Genomic DNA, 19,711 nt, shown 5'->3' on the forward strand with positions numbered 1-19,711 from the left:
AACTCGAGCCAGTAAAGATGACTGACTATATTGCTCAAATTATGAGAAGGGATTTCAAGTTAATTAAGAAGAATAAAATACCACTATGGCTTTTTGTTTTTCACATAATGACAAAAATGTCTTTCGCTGTTATTAGGCGAGCAACTAATATGATATACAATACTTGTGATAATCTTCTCGTTACAAGGCCAACGAGTCTTGTAGAAAGAATCAAGCAATATGCGGTAGCGACTGACCTTTCAACCTTTCACTTTCTCGACAGTAAACTTGCTAACCACGTTCTACTAATAAACAACAAGTAACAGCACATTTAACAAAATAAGAAACCCAACTATCGGTATATTTTAATGCATCATATTACATGTATTTAAGAAAATTAAAAAATAACCTTATTCAATATCAGTCCAACAAAACTTAATAGAAAGATTTTTCCAACTATCATTTTAAGTTTTAGAGCGTCGGTGGCTCAGGGGTTAAGCACTTGACTTGCAATCTGCAGGTCCTGGGTTCGAATCCCGCCATGTACCAATGTGTTTTTCGATTTTCGATTTACATATGTACATTTATCCGACGTTCTTACGGTGAAGGAAAACATCGTGATGCAACCTGCACATATCTGAGAAGAAATTCAATGATATGTGTGAAGTCAACCAACCCGCACTTGGCCAGCGTGGTTGACTATGGCCTAGTCAACCCTGAATTGGGGTAGGCTCCGAGCCCCTCGGTGGGGACGTATAGTGAGCTGATGATGATGATGATGATGATGATTTTAAGTTTGAAAAGTTTTAGCTAATCATGACATTACCCTTATAAGGAAAGGAACATTCTCTTTCTATGCGTCCCCTCTTCTGTGCATTAAAATTAGAGAACGCTTCTGCAAATGCGAATGTCTATAGAAGCGTTCACTTCGCTAGTTTGACGAATTCTGTTAGACGCTTACTCGTTTATTTACCATAAAAACTATACAAAGCATATTTTTATCTTTGTCCTTTTCGAAGAGAATGAACGAGACGACAATATGTTTTCATACTTGTATTTCAACAGTGGAAACTCACAGTAATGACGCTTCATTTCTGAATCTGTGACAACACTATTGAGTGCAGCATTGTATCGCCAGGGTCACTGACCACCTGAAAACTCGTTTTGAACGTAAAACAAGTGGCCCTTCTAAGAAACTAAAACACGTATGTATTAGATGTACAATTAAAAGTATAAATATACATAATTATACTAAAAATTCATCGCTTCTGAAATTGTGATAAGATTTGATTAAATCTCATTGTAGATTATTTTTTATATGTGCTTATTTTTAATAAATAAACAATTAAATGTAAATAATTAATGCAGTATGTTTCTCGAACAAACATTGGCACGGAACAAGTGCAAACAACAAAACTGTTTATCAACAAATAAAGCATAGTTCAGAGAACTGACGAGTAATTTGTTGGTTATGTTTAAATTTAAAAAAAAAAAAGTAAAACTGTGATGGTTTTCTTTACATTATTACTAATTTGATGCGGCAAATGAGCTGTAGATCACCTAATCAAGGACTTGTTGTTGTTGGACATCCGTAACAGACGAAATGCAGATGAATTGCTGGTCTTATAGCCTTCGTATTTCACCTGTTGAGCGTAGATATGTGTAAATCAGCTTTGAAACAATTAAAACAGTTAAATTCTATTTGACTTGAACTGTTGAGCTGCAGCTCAACAACTAAGTTTGCAGCTCAGGGCTCGTCGTGATGAACTACAACTATGCAGTTCGCAACTCGAACCGTAAAACTTTATTCAAGTAAAAATTGAACTGAGCTGCGAGCTGCTTCAGTGATCTGCTTCACACATATAAACTGTGAGCAGATCTACAAGTCATCAATTTTAGTTGAGCTGATCATTTGAGCAGTCTACATCAGTTGTAGTTATTATAGTGCCATTCGACCTTTATGACTTTCGCAATTTGAACAAGACGACGCATAAAATACAATTTTAGGTATCGTCAGTCCATAAAAGGATAGAGCTGGTTACAACCACGAGTTACCATACAATTTTAATCTTGTAATACCTTGAAGTATGTATGCAGTCTGTACATCTGACGGTGGTCTTTGACAGGGTGCAGCGTGATGGCGCGGTGTACCTCACGCCGCTTGAGAGTGCTGGTGTACGCCGCCGAACCGCTTCCGTTATGGTGCAGGATCGTCTGCATCTGAAACATGGAAACATAAGAGTTGACAATATGACAAGAAAAAAGAAAATTTATTATATTTTAAGTTTACAATACGATTTAATTTGAATTCCCTGACCTTCAGGAAGGCATTTGCTTTTCTATGTTTGCTTTTACTCCAAAATGTTTTTTCATTACGTCTCAGTACAGCGACACAAAGGTTAAGATCCTTGTGTGTCATACCGTACATAGACTACTACATTCAAATTCTAAGTAATCTAAGGTGGACTTTATTGTAGATTCAGTAAGGAAAATTCATCACATCTAATTTAATCTATAAATTACCCTATTAATTTTTGACTCATTCCCAGGCAACTATCTGTTCCGTGTAGTGATGGGCAGATGATAAAAACTCAAAAGATATTAACTCGAGTTTTTATCCGAAATGGATAAAAACCCGTTTTTACCCATTTTTATCGGATATTTATCCAAAACAGTGGATATTTATGTTTTTTCGAGTCTAATATTTATTTTATTGTACCAAAACACACGTATTTCTTTGTTTTCGCTTATCCTGTCCCCACTCCCATTATGCCTATGCCGAGCAGTGCCCAGGTAATCGTCGTATGAACCGCACGAGCATCTAAGTGCCACTATAAGAGCTCATCTTAAGCTAGTATAATATTAGTTAATTAAAAGCTTAAATTAATAACTTTTGACGACTTCATATCATACGGTGTTAATGATATTTAAGGATATGAAATCTAAAATACGTCTCATACGAGTATTACCTAATATAACTATTCTTAAAAATGAAACCAAGAATCAATTTTTTTTAATCAAGACGAAGAACTAGAAGCAATGGGTTTTATTAACGAAATGGCATGTTTTTTGCATATAAAAGTAATGGCAGAGTTAGCTGCGTATAAGGCAAAAGAAGGATTTTGGCAAAAACCTTTTATCTGGAAAAGCGTCAACGATTTGAGCCTCTTAACTTGGTGGAAAAATTATGTTCTTCAACAAATTTAAATAAAGTTGCAATACATATACTTTCAGCACCATGTACTTCGTCCGCGATAGAACAATCTTTCAGTACACACGCACACATTCACAATAATAAAAGAAATCGCTTGTTATTACAGAAAACGCTGCAAAAATTACTTTTATTAAATATAATCGGAATATATTTAATTAAGTTGAAGGGAGTGAAAATTAAACGCAAGTTAAAGTTGTTTGTTAAAAGTTAACCATACCAACATTATACTGCTTATGGGGCTGAGAGAAATAGGTAAAACAAGTGAAAAGAAGATCCCTTGATGTATTTTGATAATATGCACGAATTGCACACACTTTTGTGAATTGAATTTACCATTTCACACTTATTATGACGACACTTATTTCACTATACATTCTCTAACACATTAATTCAATCTGTTCACACTTGATTATTTTGATTGCAATTGAACCTGGAGTCAGTTAGTGGTATTCGTACCTCAAGTATTAGACTAAGTGTAATAGTATAAATGCAGGAAAGTGTTTTCGATCCTTCTTTTGATTTTGTTCTGTTGTTCACGTCTTTCCCGGACGCTCTGGTGCATCACACTTGCTAGCGAATTTCACATATATATCCATTATCAACTCGTTTGTTCACAATTCGACTCGCTAACAGCCGCCGAACATAGCTGAACCTACGAGCGTGGCGTCTCCAAGTTTCTAATGTAAAGATTCATCATCATCATCATCAACCTGCCCTTATCTCTATGGAGGGTCGGCACAGTATGTACTACTCTTCCATACATCTCTATCATCCGTCATATCTGAATTTACTCCCTTCTTACGCATATCCTCTTTTACACAATCCATCCATACTTTCTTTGGTCTGCCTCTACCTTTATAGCCATCCACATTCAATCTCATAAGTTTGTTTAAATGAACATCATCCCTCCGCATAACATGTCCAAACCACGCTAACCTTCTGTTCCTCAATTTCTCGATGTAACGATTAACGGAGTAAATTAACGGGAGTTGAATTTAACGGAAGTTAATAAAAGCGTTAACACTTTTTCAAGTTAACTTAAAAGTTAATTCGTTAAGCAAAATGTTAACTTCGTTATTTACGATTAAGGAGTTAATGCCCACCTTTGATTAGATGCTTTTATTTGAACTATTTATTAATATTTTACAAAAATAGTTTTTTGTGCACTAATTATTATTATTATTATTGCTATCACATTACTTTAGCATAAGTATTTTGTCAAATTTTAACATTAATATTACATACGACGAGGTACCTAATAATTGTGCATTCAAAAATTGTTTTTATCATTAAATTGATTAATAAAGCATGTTAAATATAATTTTATTTTTGTTTTTCTTTTATTACAATCTCGTATATTCGTGAAATAACAAAGTTTATGTTAAATTTCATTTTTAAAATTGCAGATAGTTTTTATCCATGTTTTTGGATAAAAACTCGAGAAAAAGATAGAAATTATGGGTATTTATCCATTTCGAGTTTTTACTCGGTCGAAATCCCAACACTAGTTCCGTGTAATTGTATTACATTAACGCAACTCACTCGCGGTTGAATTCCGTGGAAGTTTAACAATCCACACTCACTACTCAATTGAAAACATCTGTTACACTATTTTTACACGAGGGTAGAACATTGAGCAATATAACAGTACTGCATACACACTTCCTATCAAAACATAGATAACTTCAGTTCTGGCTCAGCGTTGTGCGTTTATGATATAGTAGTACTGTTCTGTTCTAATGCTCTGTAGCACAGTGCTGCCTTCGTGTGAAATTAGTTCTGAAGCCGATGCTCTCATAACTTAGTACAGGGAAGGAGTTTGCCACGATAATTATCAGATATCTGGAACTGATTAGGGTGACCATAGCGCTTGATGTTATCGAAACTTTTAACAAATGTTTAATATAAGGATTAACATAACGAAAATTACATAATATTATTTGAAATGAGTGAAAACTTTCTTAAAAGTCACGATGAAATATTTCAACAAAAATATAGAAAGCAAATAAGCTTCTTACATTTTATTGTCTTGCTAACCTTTTACAAATATGTACCTAAATTTTAATAAGTTTATATAAATAATTTACTAGTTGTTTGAAAATGTTACTTAAGAGGTTGAAATTGAGTTGATATTTGCATATTAGGCCGGTAGCATTCTAACGATACACGGCAATGCAACGTAATTGATCGTTACGCCACAAATTGCTAACTTTAACACAAACAATAGCCGTAAATCATTTTATTTACTATTTCTTGGATACACAAATTGTGAAAAATGATCAGAAACTAATAGGCAAGTGATTAAAGAACGAACCCTTAACAAAAATAACAGTCAAAAAACAATTCATAACAATGAATTCCGGTTTAAGGTTTCAGTAGACTACTAATACCTCTACTCAAGTTATCAAAGAAAAAAAAAATTATTTGACATAAAATATATACAAATCTGACTTATATTATGAATGCGGATGTTTGTTAGATGGTATCTCCATAACGGCTCAATAGATCTTGGTGCAATTCGGCACAGATGTAGAACATAGTTTGGAATAACACGTAGGCTACTAATAAAGTTTATTTTTAATTCCGCGCAGATGGAGTCGAGGGCGACAGCAAGTTAACTAACTATAAAACAATAGTAACTACCTTTATTTCATTTTTATTATATTCAAGAATCGATAACGTATTACGATAAAGCTTATGCCGTAAGATAGCAATAAACAACTGTGTATCAACACATAACGGAAGCCGCGTGGTCTGGTTTGTAAAGCACGGGCACACGGAGCTCGCGGCCCACATACATCAAGATGCAAACTTTATTGTAGCTCGTGATTAGCTGAAATTAATCTGTGCAAATAGTTGCCTGCTAGGCCCATTATCGGTGGAGGAAAACGCACACAAGAATGTGTCTCCTATCCTTTGTCGTCAGCGCATATTCCCTAAGTGTTCGAACCTAAATTAGAGGTGATTGTGCAGTAACAATCACACTCACTCAGTGTGAATTAACTACACACGTATTTGAATTAGTTCCCTGATAAGACAGATTTCCTACCGATGTTATCTTTCACCGTAATAATCTACATCCTTTTACATCCAACCAATACCTAAAATTGTGTTCTTCGCTTCATCTCGAGTAAACTGCGAGCTGCCATAAAGTTTGAATCGCATTATAGCCGTTAGCTTTGGCCACATGAATCAAAGCGTCTACAAAAAGCTTGTTTGACTAAGAGCTGACATCTCTAGGTCACACTAAGATGAACGGATCTTAAACTATGTGCACACGTGCTGTACTAACCTTGGATATGTTGAATGAAATAATAGGGGTAATGAAATAGGGCGTTAAGAGAGATACGATATATACGATCTATATCTAAATATAGGAGTTCGCAGATTGCATTATTATAAATACGAGATATTTAACCGTCGAAAGATATTTGTGTAATACATAATAGTGTTATCTCTATTTTTAAAAAGGAAGTGAGAGGGATGACAAGATGTTCAGATCTATATTTATAAAAGAAAGTCGTGTTAGTTACACTATTTATAACTCAAGATCGATCGAACTGATTTAGCTGAAAATTGATTGGGAGGTAGCTTAGAACTAGGAGACGGACATAGGAACTTTTTTTATCTTGTGTGCATTTTTTTAAATCCGCGCGGACGGAATCGCGGGTAAAAGCTAGTAGGTATATACAAGTTTGCTGTCAGTATTACGTTTCTGAAGCGATACTGTACACTTTGTGTGTAGCGCTTTAAAATAATATTTCTTTTTTGCCAATTTCTTAGTAATAATTTTTATGAATTTGTTTTCTAAACTAACAAAGTAAGACTATTCATTAACGAGAACTGTTTTAACAAATTACATTGTACGAAAAGTAAACAATGTCCTATCTAAGTTATAACAGTTAATTAAATTAAACTGCAATAACAAACAGTTATCAGCGCAAATATTAACCTTATTAATATTATTAATATCATTGACATTCAATGTTTGCATTGCTCTGAGTTCTGAATAGCGAATATTCTAGAAGAACTCATCAGCCCGCCCACATTGAGGGGCTCGGAGCTTACCCTAAGTCATAGTCAACCACGCTAGCCCAATGCGGGTTGGTTGACTTTAAATTTCTTCGCAGACATGTGCACTAAACATAGGCTACATTATTTTTTAATTATTAAACCTATTTGGTTACGTTATTTTTGTATTTCATCGCCATATTTACAGAAATAACGGTATAATTTAGTGATGTTGAAAGGGAAAGGATGTCTGCGCAGTGTACAAAATCCCGGCTGACACAGAGCAGACCAGTTTTTACAAGACGCGTCCTGCACGTGCACATCGCTATTGTTTGCAAATGTCTTAGATGCACAGAATAACTAAAGCATAGAGAGAACTGTTATCCTTTTTAACATTAGAACTATTTTGTTCATATTTCACTATACATTTATTATATCTTTTGTTACATTTCCAATATTTACTTAATTTTTCCTGATAAATGACCGTATATAAAATTTAATACAACTTATACCGCACGAAAATTGTTTCCAAGGTGATTGCGGTTAGTCAGAGAAACAGGTTTAAGATTTTTTTAAATATATTTTTCTAGTAAAATTGACCAAGAAGTTTATTCATTATTACCTATCTTACTAATATTATAAATGCGAATGTTTGGATGGATGGATGGATGTTTGTTTGAAGGTATCTCCAGAACGGCTCAACGGATCTGGATGACATTAGCCATAGATGAAGATCATAGTCTGGAAGACCACATAGGCTACTGATTATGTGTTTTAAATTCCACGCGGACGGACAACTACATGTTATTAAAAATAACCGTATTACTCTGTGACAGGAAACATCTTGACATTTAAGAACTTTCTAAAGGTTACTGTGCTCAATACAAACCACCCACGTAGTTATCGTTGAACAATTTACTAAATAAACCAAATCCCACGTGCATCCTGATTCGATTTATAGCTTTTTAGTTGGTAGCCAAATAGTAAGTTAAGCCGAAAATTTCACTAATATAATGAAGATGAATAATATGTTTCTTTATAATAAACTAGCGGTTGCCAGCGACTTTGTCCGCGCGGTATTAAAAAATCTAGTAATAAACATAACCTATGCCACCCGGGTATAATGTAGCTTCCCATCAGTGAAAGAATTTTTTAAATCGCTTCAGTAATTTCGGGCTTTTCAATACAAACAAACAAACAATCAAACCGTCCCTTTTTATTACTAACAAGGCTGTATTATACAATCGTAACAATGTCCTCATTTTCAATAAGTTGAATTAAAAGGTATTTTTTATATCTTTCACCGGCAAATATCTTGTAAGCATAGAGTTTATAATCTACTAAAAAACTTTAATTACTGCAAAGACTTGTACCGTTAATAAAAGTGTTCAATACACAGAATTGAAGCCGGGACTTCGACCTACATAGCAAAAAGTATGTTTAGCAATTTAAGCTTTCTCCGACAGTAAATTACAGGTCATCCGACCGGTCTAGGTGGTCTACGAGAGTCCATTCATTAGGTCCACTTAAGTGTGCTGCATCTAGTGTTTGTTTATAAACACTAAGCTAGACTTGATAATAGGAAATATGGTCGGGTCTTAGGGTCAAATTGTTACATGTACTTGTTAATCAACTACGTAACCACCGTATTGATAGTTCTGTTGACTATAGTTCAGTGCTTTATTTATTTATTTTTTTTGTGTACTGGAAAAAATTCGCTGTACCTATATGTAATTTTTCATAACGATCACTTGTTTTACGCAGTGTGAGCTAAAGCTCAAAATTCTTGATATGAGCGTTAAGACCATCTAGTTTAAAATTAAAAAAGTTTACCTTAAAAGCGATGGAATGTTTTTTTAGTTCATTACATGCACTAACTGATTACATTTTATAGCCAATGTTAATGATAATACGTACACATTTAGCTTCAAATACAGATTATAAAATATTTTTCCAAACGTAAAAACGCGTCACGAGTGCGTCACTAGCCTGCATGATCGGCCATTATTAGCTGAGCCGAGGATGCGAGATTTCTTATGCCTGGTTTACATTACGCCAGTACAGTAAGACAGCGCTAACATACAACTAGCATAATGTGAACACTAACTGACGCCAGTAAACAAAAACACTCCATTCCAGGCCAGCGCAACTGTCCTACTGTACTGGCATAATATAAACCAGACATAAAGACGAGTTTGTGTAGACTTCACCTGCGCCTTGATCTTTATGGAGGTCGTAAGGAAGCCGTTTAATAACTTATTACATGCCGTGTCTCAACCGCAAAGATTTATTAATAGAAAGTGTTACGGTGATTTTAAAACTTGTATAAAGCATTTGAGTTGACTGTTTAGAATATTTTTGGAGTCTAGAGTGAAATCTCTTTTAGTAATCATTGCTAATGTGCTTACGATGTATTTGACAAAACTGTTATATAAACATTATTATAAGGACAAAAGATGTACAGTGGAAATGGTGATGAAATAAGATGTTATAAAATGAATAAAATGGTGACGTACGTTCAGTCGAGTAGAGTCTATTTACATTAACAAAATACCACACATTTTGTACGAATATTAGTATTCAATGTTTTCAAATTAGGTTACTAACCGTTAGTTTCTGAGTCCAAAATTTCTGTATAAAATATATCGTTATCCCTGTCATTACCTTTGACAAAATAAAGATAGAAACATGTTTTTAACGGATATTTTTGTGTAAAATCCACGGTAAGTTACTTCCTTGTAATAATACTACTATTTTCTAACTATCGATGTGTACATGCTTAGTAATTAATTAAAAAGGTGAGTATTTGTTTCAATTGCAAATTATCTTTGCTTTCTAACAAGTATGACTTGCTTTTTCCGTCATTCTTTCGTATATTTCAAACATAATAATTCATTTTTAAATACTTTTTGATATGCAATTAGTTTTGATTGAGAAGCGAACAAATATTTTTTTTAATTTATTTAAGAGGGAGGAAGGATACAAGTTTACGTTTCCAGGGTCGTATTCATATGGTGAAACATCCATACATTGTAGAAATTTATCTACAGTGTAAACTCACGGTTAGATTTTTACTTTGGCACCGCGGTCACCTAGTTACGGTTATCGTGACTGATTTAACATAAGATAACGCTCGTCACGCAAACGTGACATTTGCATTACTTTTAAAAATAATAAAACTAGTTTTAAAAATACTGGCACATTTTTGTTTTAATAACATAGATGATGATATTTAAATATTCGTCGACTGTGAACAGCTGCCTTACACTCACACAAGACAATGCAGTTCTCTTCTAAACAATAAAGTTCCGTTTCATCATCATCATCATCAACAGCCTTTATCTGCCCACTGCTGGGCATAGGCCTTTCCCAATGCCTTCCACAGTACGCGGTCCTCCGCCTTTCGCAAGTTCCGTTTGAAAAAAGTAAATTGTTTACAAGTTAATACGTATCCTGATATTCGAGTTTTCACTAAGAACCCACGGTGACTGTCAACTGCGAAGATAAAGGCCCACGAGAATATTTTCAAAGGATGAATCTCTGGTTTTTATGTACCTTTCTGACAAACTGTATGTTTCCTTGTGTTTCGTTTTCACCTCTTGTCAAATAATATGACTTTATCAGTGACTAGGCAAGGCTTCATTTTATTCACCACTTCCTTTATTAATACCATAAAAAAATAATTAACAGATAACACAAAATTATCTTTCATTTTTACAAAAGAATCAATAAATGTTGATTATTATCTATATTGATATATTTCAGCTGTGGGAAGGCATCAAGATAAAAGTACAAAGAATTCAAACTATGTACATATCAAGGACTAAATATTAATTCATTTTAAAGGTTAAAGAAAGCCACACAATTTTATGCAGGAATTACTGCTGTTTATCTAATTGGCAAAGGCAAGAATTCTTCAAAACATAACAATGACTTGAAGAATTAAGGTAACAAATAACGGCAATACCTTTAAATGTACAAACATTTTAATGAGTGTACAGTCACTACTGAGCCAAACACCACCGAAATATCCTTTTCTCAAAGCGACTTGGGTACATTTTAAATTTAATAAAAAGTAATATCGTGGCTTATTTACTCATCAAAATACACGGAAGGTGTTCATTTTCTTACTGGCCAGCAACAAAACAGCAGCGGCACAAGACATCACACTTGATATGTCTAACCGTATTTTAAATTTAATTGAATCACGTACAAGCCGGAGGGCAAATGTTTCAGACATCCAAACATGATGTATACTAGTTTTTTTATTTTATTTTTAAATTCCTTGTGCATTAAAATAATTAACCAATTTATGGCAGGATTATAATCATAAGCTTCTACTAACTCAAAAGAAATCAGTTCATTGTTTACCAATGAACACAATAATAATTCAATGTAGGTCTAAACTAGCGTTATGTCTGAGCTGGTACGTCAGACGAAGTAAGTCGACCTCCCTACATCAAGTCGAGGGCTATTGATTTATCGTCGACATGAACTGACCTACTAAACAGCTTGTCTTTTAAAAGAATGCATTACGTACTTTCTTGTTCTTATATTGTGTTCAATAGAAAGAAAGATAACATTTTCCTTGTGCTTAAATAACTTTTACAAAGAGACGATATATTGTACATTGTTATAATCATATGAGTCACAATAAAGTAAATTACTTCTCATGTTAATTTTATCAAATTTTTGTTCATTGTATTCCGCGTAAGGAAACTAAAACCGTTCTTGTGTTATGACTCCTTTGATAGTCAAATTATGTATTCTTTATAGTTCATTAAATATAATACAAGCAACTTTAATTGCTTATTCTTGTCGACATTATCATAGTAAAACTAAAAAAAACACAAATGTAAGGAAATACTAGATCCCGGTGATATAATTAAGCTCTCAAACAAAGGTCGCGTCTACGTAAGATTGACACATCCTCGAGCACATTTCGTGTCATGTCTCATACGGTAGGGGGGAGGGGGCAAGTGGGTGCTTCCTCTAGTTACAGCGTCCGCTGTCTCGACAGCTATCTCAATGCGGAATTACAATTTTAAGATTGCATATATTCCGTTACGTAGAACTCAACAGTAGAAATAGGTATCTATAATTCAGATTCGAAAAAATATTTTTGGTTGCAAAGAGGCGAAAAATGTGTGCCAGTACCTCGCCAATTCGTTATCTCTCTCCTTACTGCTTACTTTCTTAGCTAAGGGCGTGATTATGTTTTTTTTAGTTGTTAAATAAACATTAATAAAATTTATTGCCAGAAATCAATCACAGTATGTATTAAAGTGGCAGCTATATCGTGCCACGTCTTGATATATGGATACAAGACTGGGGGGACTAAACTAGTCATTAACTAATGGAAGATGACAGGCGAATGTTTAGATAGTTAGTCAGAGTAATCGGCAATTCTGTTGTAAAGACTACGTACTCAATGTTCCAGCCGAAATAAACTTAATTTTTAGGAGTACCTCAAGACGACAAGACGGGAGTTTTTCGCGAGAATGTTTTTATGTATTATATTATATAGGTTTGTATGTATGTTAGTTCCATTTAGACCTCCTGTTGCCTTAACAGCTGAAACTTTTTTGACGTGTGAGGTGTTATTCGATACCTATTTCCCCCCGAAATGTCAGAACTAGGTCTACAGACAGTCTAAAGTCTGTATTGATATTTTTTAAATTAAAACTGTTTATAATTGTATTTGTAATATACGAACTACTATATTATATACAAAAAAAATATTATTAAGTCTATCATTACACTATTTAACACAATGACTACTGCCTTAAAATAATGTCAACCGTCCAAGCGGTCTGACAAATTACAAAGATAAGATGTTTAACTTTGCACAAATCAGTGCGTATTGGCAATGAAATTAACCACAAAGGTGCCGAACGAATGCAGATATTTATCTCAATAAACGCTAATGCATTACGACCTAATCTTGCTACCAAAATTCCAAAGTATATAAGTATAAACTGTCAACTGTTTCTAATGTTCTATTATTTTATTGTAGCGTAAAATTTACGACAAAAAATGATATCCGGCATCTTAAATCGTAACAAAGGAATAAGAAAACGATGCTATTCTTCAAGTTCAATAAACTATTAGTTCGTGCAAGGAGAATATTACGACTATCTTACTTTTGAATAACGTAATTTAAGAATAAATTAAAATATAGTACCAGTTATTTGTAAAGTAAAAGAGCCCAATATATCAGACAAAATGCATTATGGATTTTCCATTCTAACAGAAATCTATAAAGATTTAAAATTTATTTAACAACCGATTGACAGATATGGATACATTATCATAACCTACTTTTTTAAATCTAATATCGTAATTTTATCAAATATATTGATAGCTTAAATATAACGTCAAGAAATACCTGATTGGGATGGGATATATACACGAGATAAAATATCTTAAGATATATATCAAGATAGCATTGCCACTAACAGCTATTCAGTAACGGTAGCTTGTGACCACTAAATGCGTCTGCGCATGCCACGCGACTGGATAACCTCAAACATTGTATTTTATATTTATTGACAAACACCACAAAATCTTTAATGTAAAAATAAAATAATTGACAAGTGTTGGCCTGTAATAAAATTGTACAATACTTTGAAAAGATTCACACATTTTTAACTTTTGATTAACTGACAATTTTTTTTATACTCTTAGCTTTTATTGCGGATATTATTCAGCATAAACAAAGGCACAATACTGACCATCGATCATCCGAAATAAATGTATATCGAAAAGCGCGGCCCAGACGAACAAAAACTAATCATTTTGCCCTCTTCGCCTCGGAACATTCATTCCACGATACATAAAGCTTGTCATCCACAACAAGATATCCACTCCTCATCCAATATACATAATCAAAGTGTCGTGTAAGTTCTTAACGCACATTTGCCACGTACAGAGTATTCTTCGTTCAAATCGTACTGTTTTGAGATTTAGGAAGCTGCTCTAAATGATTTCGACATCATGTGAAATTGTAATGAACCAAAAAATCAATGTTTTTACTTTTAAGTCATTGAGCATACCATGGCGATGCTGTCAAATTACTATCTATAGCTGAAAGTGAACAACAGTCCGATTACAAGTCGAGGCTCAATCAGGCAATTTCTCTTAATAACGCCATGGCATTGGCACAGCCGGCCAACGACCCGCTTGACAAACTTACCAACACAAGACTTCGCACAACGTCTGAAATTGAAAGTGTCCCGTCTGAACCTTCATAATGCTAGAATCACACGAGGACAGAACAAAAGACAGAGCAGTACTGATATTGTTTGATACTGTTGTGCGGTGACACTATAGCAGTACTGTCCTCTGTCATTCTACTGCTCTCGTATGAAACACACATGACACTTCATACGTTAAACAATTTATAACTCTACGCTTTTACGATAGCTTCAGGTCATGGGGCAAACGTTGACACTGAGTTTTTAATTTGCGCTAAAAATTAAGTGCTTTGAATAAAAACAAAGAATAATTTATGACTGCGTAAGAAGTACGTCTATTAGATTCGTAAGATATTGTATATTAAGTTTTTTTTATAACATGGATGGTTCCGTATATTGTTTAAAAAAGATTTCTTGGCCCGTACAACTCGATATTACAGTCGCAAACACAACCCTTTGCAAATACAGGCATCTTTAGAGTTACATTAGCATAAAAATGTCAAAGATGATGTTTGTAGCAATCTAACGGCGTTATTGAGAGTAACTGCCTTAAGGAACACTTAATCCGTAACATTAAAACATTGATTTTAGATATTTAAACTTCGGTTACAAAGTTCCATAATCAAAAACTATCAGATGAGTGAAAAAAGTTCAAACCTATTATTAAGTAAGTAATGCGATTTAAAAAAATACAATTCGTGTCTCTGATACTAAACTCCTTGCAGTAAATTAGCGGCCAGTGACCCGGTGTTGCCGTTTTACGATTTTAAAAAAAACATGAAACAATTTAACGACGGTCGATCTTTGCGGCCGTGCGCCGAATTGTAACACGTCTACACCTTCTTATAAAATACATGAATATAATTTGTAGTTGTAATTATCAAAATAATATCAGTAAGTATTAATATGTTAAGCATTTTGGAGAGATTTTTAATAATTTTGTCAGGATACTTATAACATTATCTGGACTATTTTTTTTTAGTCTGAGATAAACAACATTTTTAAAAGAAAATGGCAACCCAAAGCTATAAAAAAATCTTAATCTCTCGTCAAGTTTGAAGTTAATGATAGGCCTTCAACTCCGACGGTTAAACAAGGTTCACGGCAAATATGAATATAGATAGGTTATTTACCAGTCGGAGTTTATTATTCACATTTAAATCTACATTAAAAATGTTGGTAACGAGATTCCGGCAATGCATAGTAGATTTATGGATATTGGAAAAGCGAGGCGTTTTTATTTGTATGTCAAAAACTTCAATATATAGAAATTTTACACAAGTTTAAACTTTAGTCTTTGTTGAACACAAAATGTAAAAAAAGTTGTTTACAATACTTTTAGTATTGAATAATAATTTTATAAATAATCGTACAAACATTTGCTTCATGCTACATATAACAAAATTTATTGCATGTTATTAAATAAAAAAGATTGACGTTCGTAAACTGGGCAAATAACAATGGCGAATAAAAATGATGGGCGTGTTAAGGTTCTACGAAACTAATGAAGCGAAGTCGAGAGTGATTTCATAATTATATACAATAGAGCTTGTTGCTAATGGCTATCTAGAGGTAGACTTTAATTCTCTACTAAACACAAAATCAAATTAAGGAAAATTTTAATAAAGGAATAAACTTTGAATTAAAATTGTTGAAAAGTTTGTCTCTTTTAGTTCTTTACTCTGTGGAGATGTCATCACTCATTGCGCGGGAAAATGGATAGTCTGTCATTAATAGTATTTGTGTCTCGCGTTACCGGAATTTTTAATTAATATGTTATTGAGAATTCAACATTTTATTAATTTAATTCATATTAGTTACTATCTAATAATATTAAAAACTTATGCTTGTAATATTTGACTGATAAATCTTAAAATAATCCTGTTATCATTGTTATTTTAGTGAGGCAGATAACCGCGTTATTTCCGACTATAAAAATGTAAGTCAATCGCCTTGTAGAGTTTCCTAATGCGGTATAATTACAACGGTGAAACACAAATGCGATTACTAGCATACATGTTTCCCTGATTAAAAAATACGATTTTTTTTTCTTCCATATCTTTTAAACATTATATAACTAACACCAAACTATGCTTTGTTTGTAAACTAAGAAATTTGCCAATGTTTATGTAACAATATCCACTAGATTTCGAGCACTAGTTTTATAAAATATTAAATAGTATTTATTTATTTAAACTAAACTTATATGATAACCGTACACAGACAGAATAAGTCAAAAGCATAAAATAAACGTATTTCTCACCGACAAATGTGAACACGAATTTGTGTCGCGAAATGATTTGGAGTGTCTACTGATTGACCTTAATAAGTCGCACAGTAACAACTGATGCTTTCCACGCATTTCACAACAAACAGAGCCAATACTGATGCTGACCTAATCTGGGTAATAATATATATATGTAAAATAGCAATCATATTTGCTTCGTCTTTTCTTTATGTCCTTCATTCGACATATCACCACTCAACATCAGGTGAGATCGTGGTCAAGCACTAGTTTATGGTCACGCTAGTTTCTTCATAATCTTACGACCACTAATTTATTTCATCACGCAAATCCGCGACTGATACAAAAGTTATTAATATTACCAGAAAATAAGATACACCTTCTTAAGGAAAAACAACTTAAGGCTTTAGGATTTAGAAATATGATTGATTACAAGGCGTTCGCGGTGTTTTACTGTTTTTGCAAAAAAAAAAAATACAACAGGTGCAGTAATTTTAAAGAAATAAATATGTTATAATGATACCGTGGTCGTTGACATTACATGACAATACGCTACATTTTCAAACATTTACGCAATGTTAGTGCACGTTTAAAAATACCACAGCGTAAGCGTGGCGTGATCTTAGTGTCGGTTTACATACTCCGTCTAGTTCGAACGGCTTACGTGTTATTTCTTTGACTTCTAAAAGACAGGACCTGACAAGCGCGCATTGCCCTCTTTGAATCAAAAACTAACATTAACAACTAAACTTGCTTGTGTGCTCGCTTCGTGTCTGTTTATTTTTGAATCAGTATGCGTTCATAGAGTCGTAAGTGTCAGGATGATTATGCACATGTGTGATTATGCGTGTTATCTTTACCGCTTGCGAAAAGTGTCTGTACAACGTGTATTTAAAACCACAGCGGGTCTTTACCCAGTCCGTTTCTTCATAGTCAAAGAGTTATATTCGACCAATATCGGGTATTAAACACAAACTGTATTGACCGTGCGAACGGAACATAGGACGAGGAAACGTGGCCGTTCTTACATGTACATATATCATATGACTCGCTGATTTAAATTGCATAGAAGAATGAATTTATATTTTAAAGAAATAAATACAAGACATTACTGGTCTTCAAAGCAAAACCTTTTACATTCTAGTAATTAATTAAAAAAAACAAGATTGACTCACTTTATTACCATCAATAATACAAAATACGAATGGATTTGGTGGTTTGTCACGTACCAAAATCGGTCACATCGTTTTTGAGGCAGGCAGACGGTGACAATACAACAGACTTACATCCTTACGAACGTACATGTATACTAAACTAAACAGTCGGATACTAAGCAATTTTGAAAATACATAGTACGTTAGTGTGAAGTTGTCTGAATATTGAATAGTTCCAATTAATTTCTCAACTCAACGATTTTGTTAAAACTAATAGGGCGCGATAAGACGCGATAAAATTGCTCGTAAAAGTGAGTCAGTATGATAAAGGAAAATATTTTTGTTTGGATTATTTTTTTTTTATAACCAGTGATATTTATTGGCGATAGTTACAAAAACAATAATATGTTGAAATGTAGTATAAAACATAATTATCTTCACCCACGGTAAATAAATAATCATGTTTTATGTGATTTTTTAAACATCTAATATTAGCTTCCAAGTTATAAAATAGTTGTTTGCCGTTATTGTAACAATTTTTACATTGGTTTCTCGCGATATCCAATGCTCCATCATTTTTATCGATATGCAAATAGATGCAAACCGCGCAAAATTGTAAAAAAAAACTCACACGCCGCGGCCATTATTGTCCGTAAGGTCAATGTACGTAACATTAGCAAGAGAAAATTAAAAAGAACATTCGTTCTTTTTTCAAAATAGTTCTATTAAAACTCACACGTGTTCAGTAACTGGCCATCCGGTTAATGCTCTTGTACCACAGAGAAGAAAAAAAGCAAACACGACATTTTAAAATAAGAACACAATTTTATTGGCTCCATTTGACAAAAAGACAATATTGTCCAACGATAGGCAACAATCAATTTCATTGATTGCAAATTTGCTCTGACAACTAATTTATTTGGGCATAAGTGTTAGACACTTTGATGCAATTATACAATTTAACACTAGTTGATAAGGTTGGAAATTGCATGCACATTCGGTCGAGGACTGTGAACTGGGTTTATGCAAACCACGGCCCCAAGGCCATAGCATTTCAATAGACAGGAAATGCTATTAAATTTAGGCATCTGTCCGAACGTAACTGATATCCAATAAAATTAATTTTACTATTCAATGTAACATAGATTTTAATAGATATAAAAAAAATAATGTCTATGATTAAATTCCATAGTAAAGTCGAATCGAATTCTTTTGATGTTTTAAAAAGTTGAATGAACAGAAAACAGTTGTTGAAATATCGTACATCGAGAAACATAAGTGATCGATCGATAAACGATTTAAATTGTACTTATAATAAGTACTTATGAGTAAATGTTTCAATTATACCTATTATGTATATGTACATTTATCTTTCGACACTTAAACACAAATCAAGTTTAAATTCTTTTTTTTTTTAATGAAAATAGTAATTATTTCATATATATCATGTCTTATAGTATCAAGTAGGTTTCACATATTTTTTAACACAACCAACCGAGAACAGCGCTTTTCTTACCAGACCAAATAAGTACCTACATAATATGTCGCATTGTAGTTGTAGATTTAAATTTAAAAAAAAACGTAATAAGTTCCTAGGTATAGGTAAGAGTCTAGGCTTAGGTATTCTTCAAGACTATGTTCTATATCCGTGCCATATTTCATCAAGTTCCGTCGAACCTTTCCCGAGATACCTTCAAATAAACATCCATTCATCTATACATCTAAACATTCGCATTTATAATATTAGTAAGATATATATTTTAATTTTAGGTATGTTAATAAGGTTACACCGAACTTCTTGCCAAACCACTTATGTGGTTTACTAAAGAAGTCGCACCTTTTTAATTAATTTGTTATCGACCACTATTATTGCAATGTTTACGTGTACTGCTGACAGGAACAATACTACACT

The 19,711-nt window shown here is 33.3% G+C and overlaps 1 protein-coding gene across 1 annotated transcript in view; it reads right to left on the reverse strand.

Moving 5' to 3' along the window:
- The window catches only part of LOC106711531 (chondroitin sulfate synthase 1), a 33,652-nt gene that overhangs the window by 4,424 nt on the left and 9,517 nt on the right, over nucleotides 1-19,711 (reverse strand). The window contains exon 2 of the mRNA XM_014503868.2: nucleotides 2,059-2,199. Within this exon, the coding sequence (XP_014359354.2) occupies nucleotides 2,059-2,199 (141 nt within the window). The remainder of the gene's footprint in view (nucleotides 1-2,058; nucleotides 2,200-19,711) is intronic.

This window comes from Papilio machaon, chromosome 20 (genome assembly GCF_912999745.1).
Source record: "Papilio machaon chromosome 20, ilPapMach1.1, whole genome shotgun sequence".
NCBI lineage: Eukaryota > Metazoa > Arthropoda > Insecta > Lepidoptera > Papilionidae > Papilio > Papilio machaon.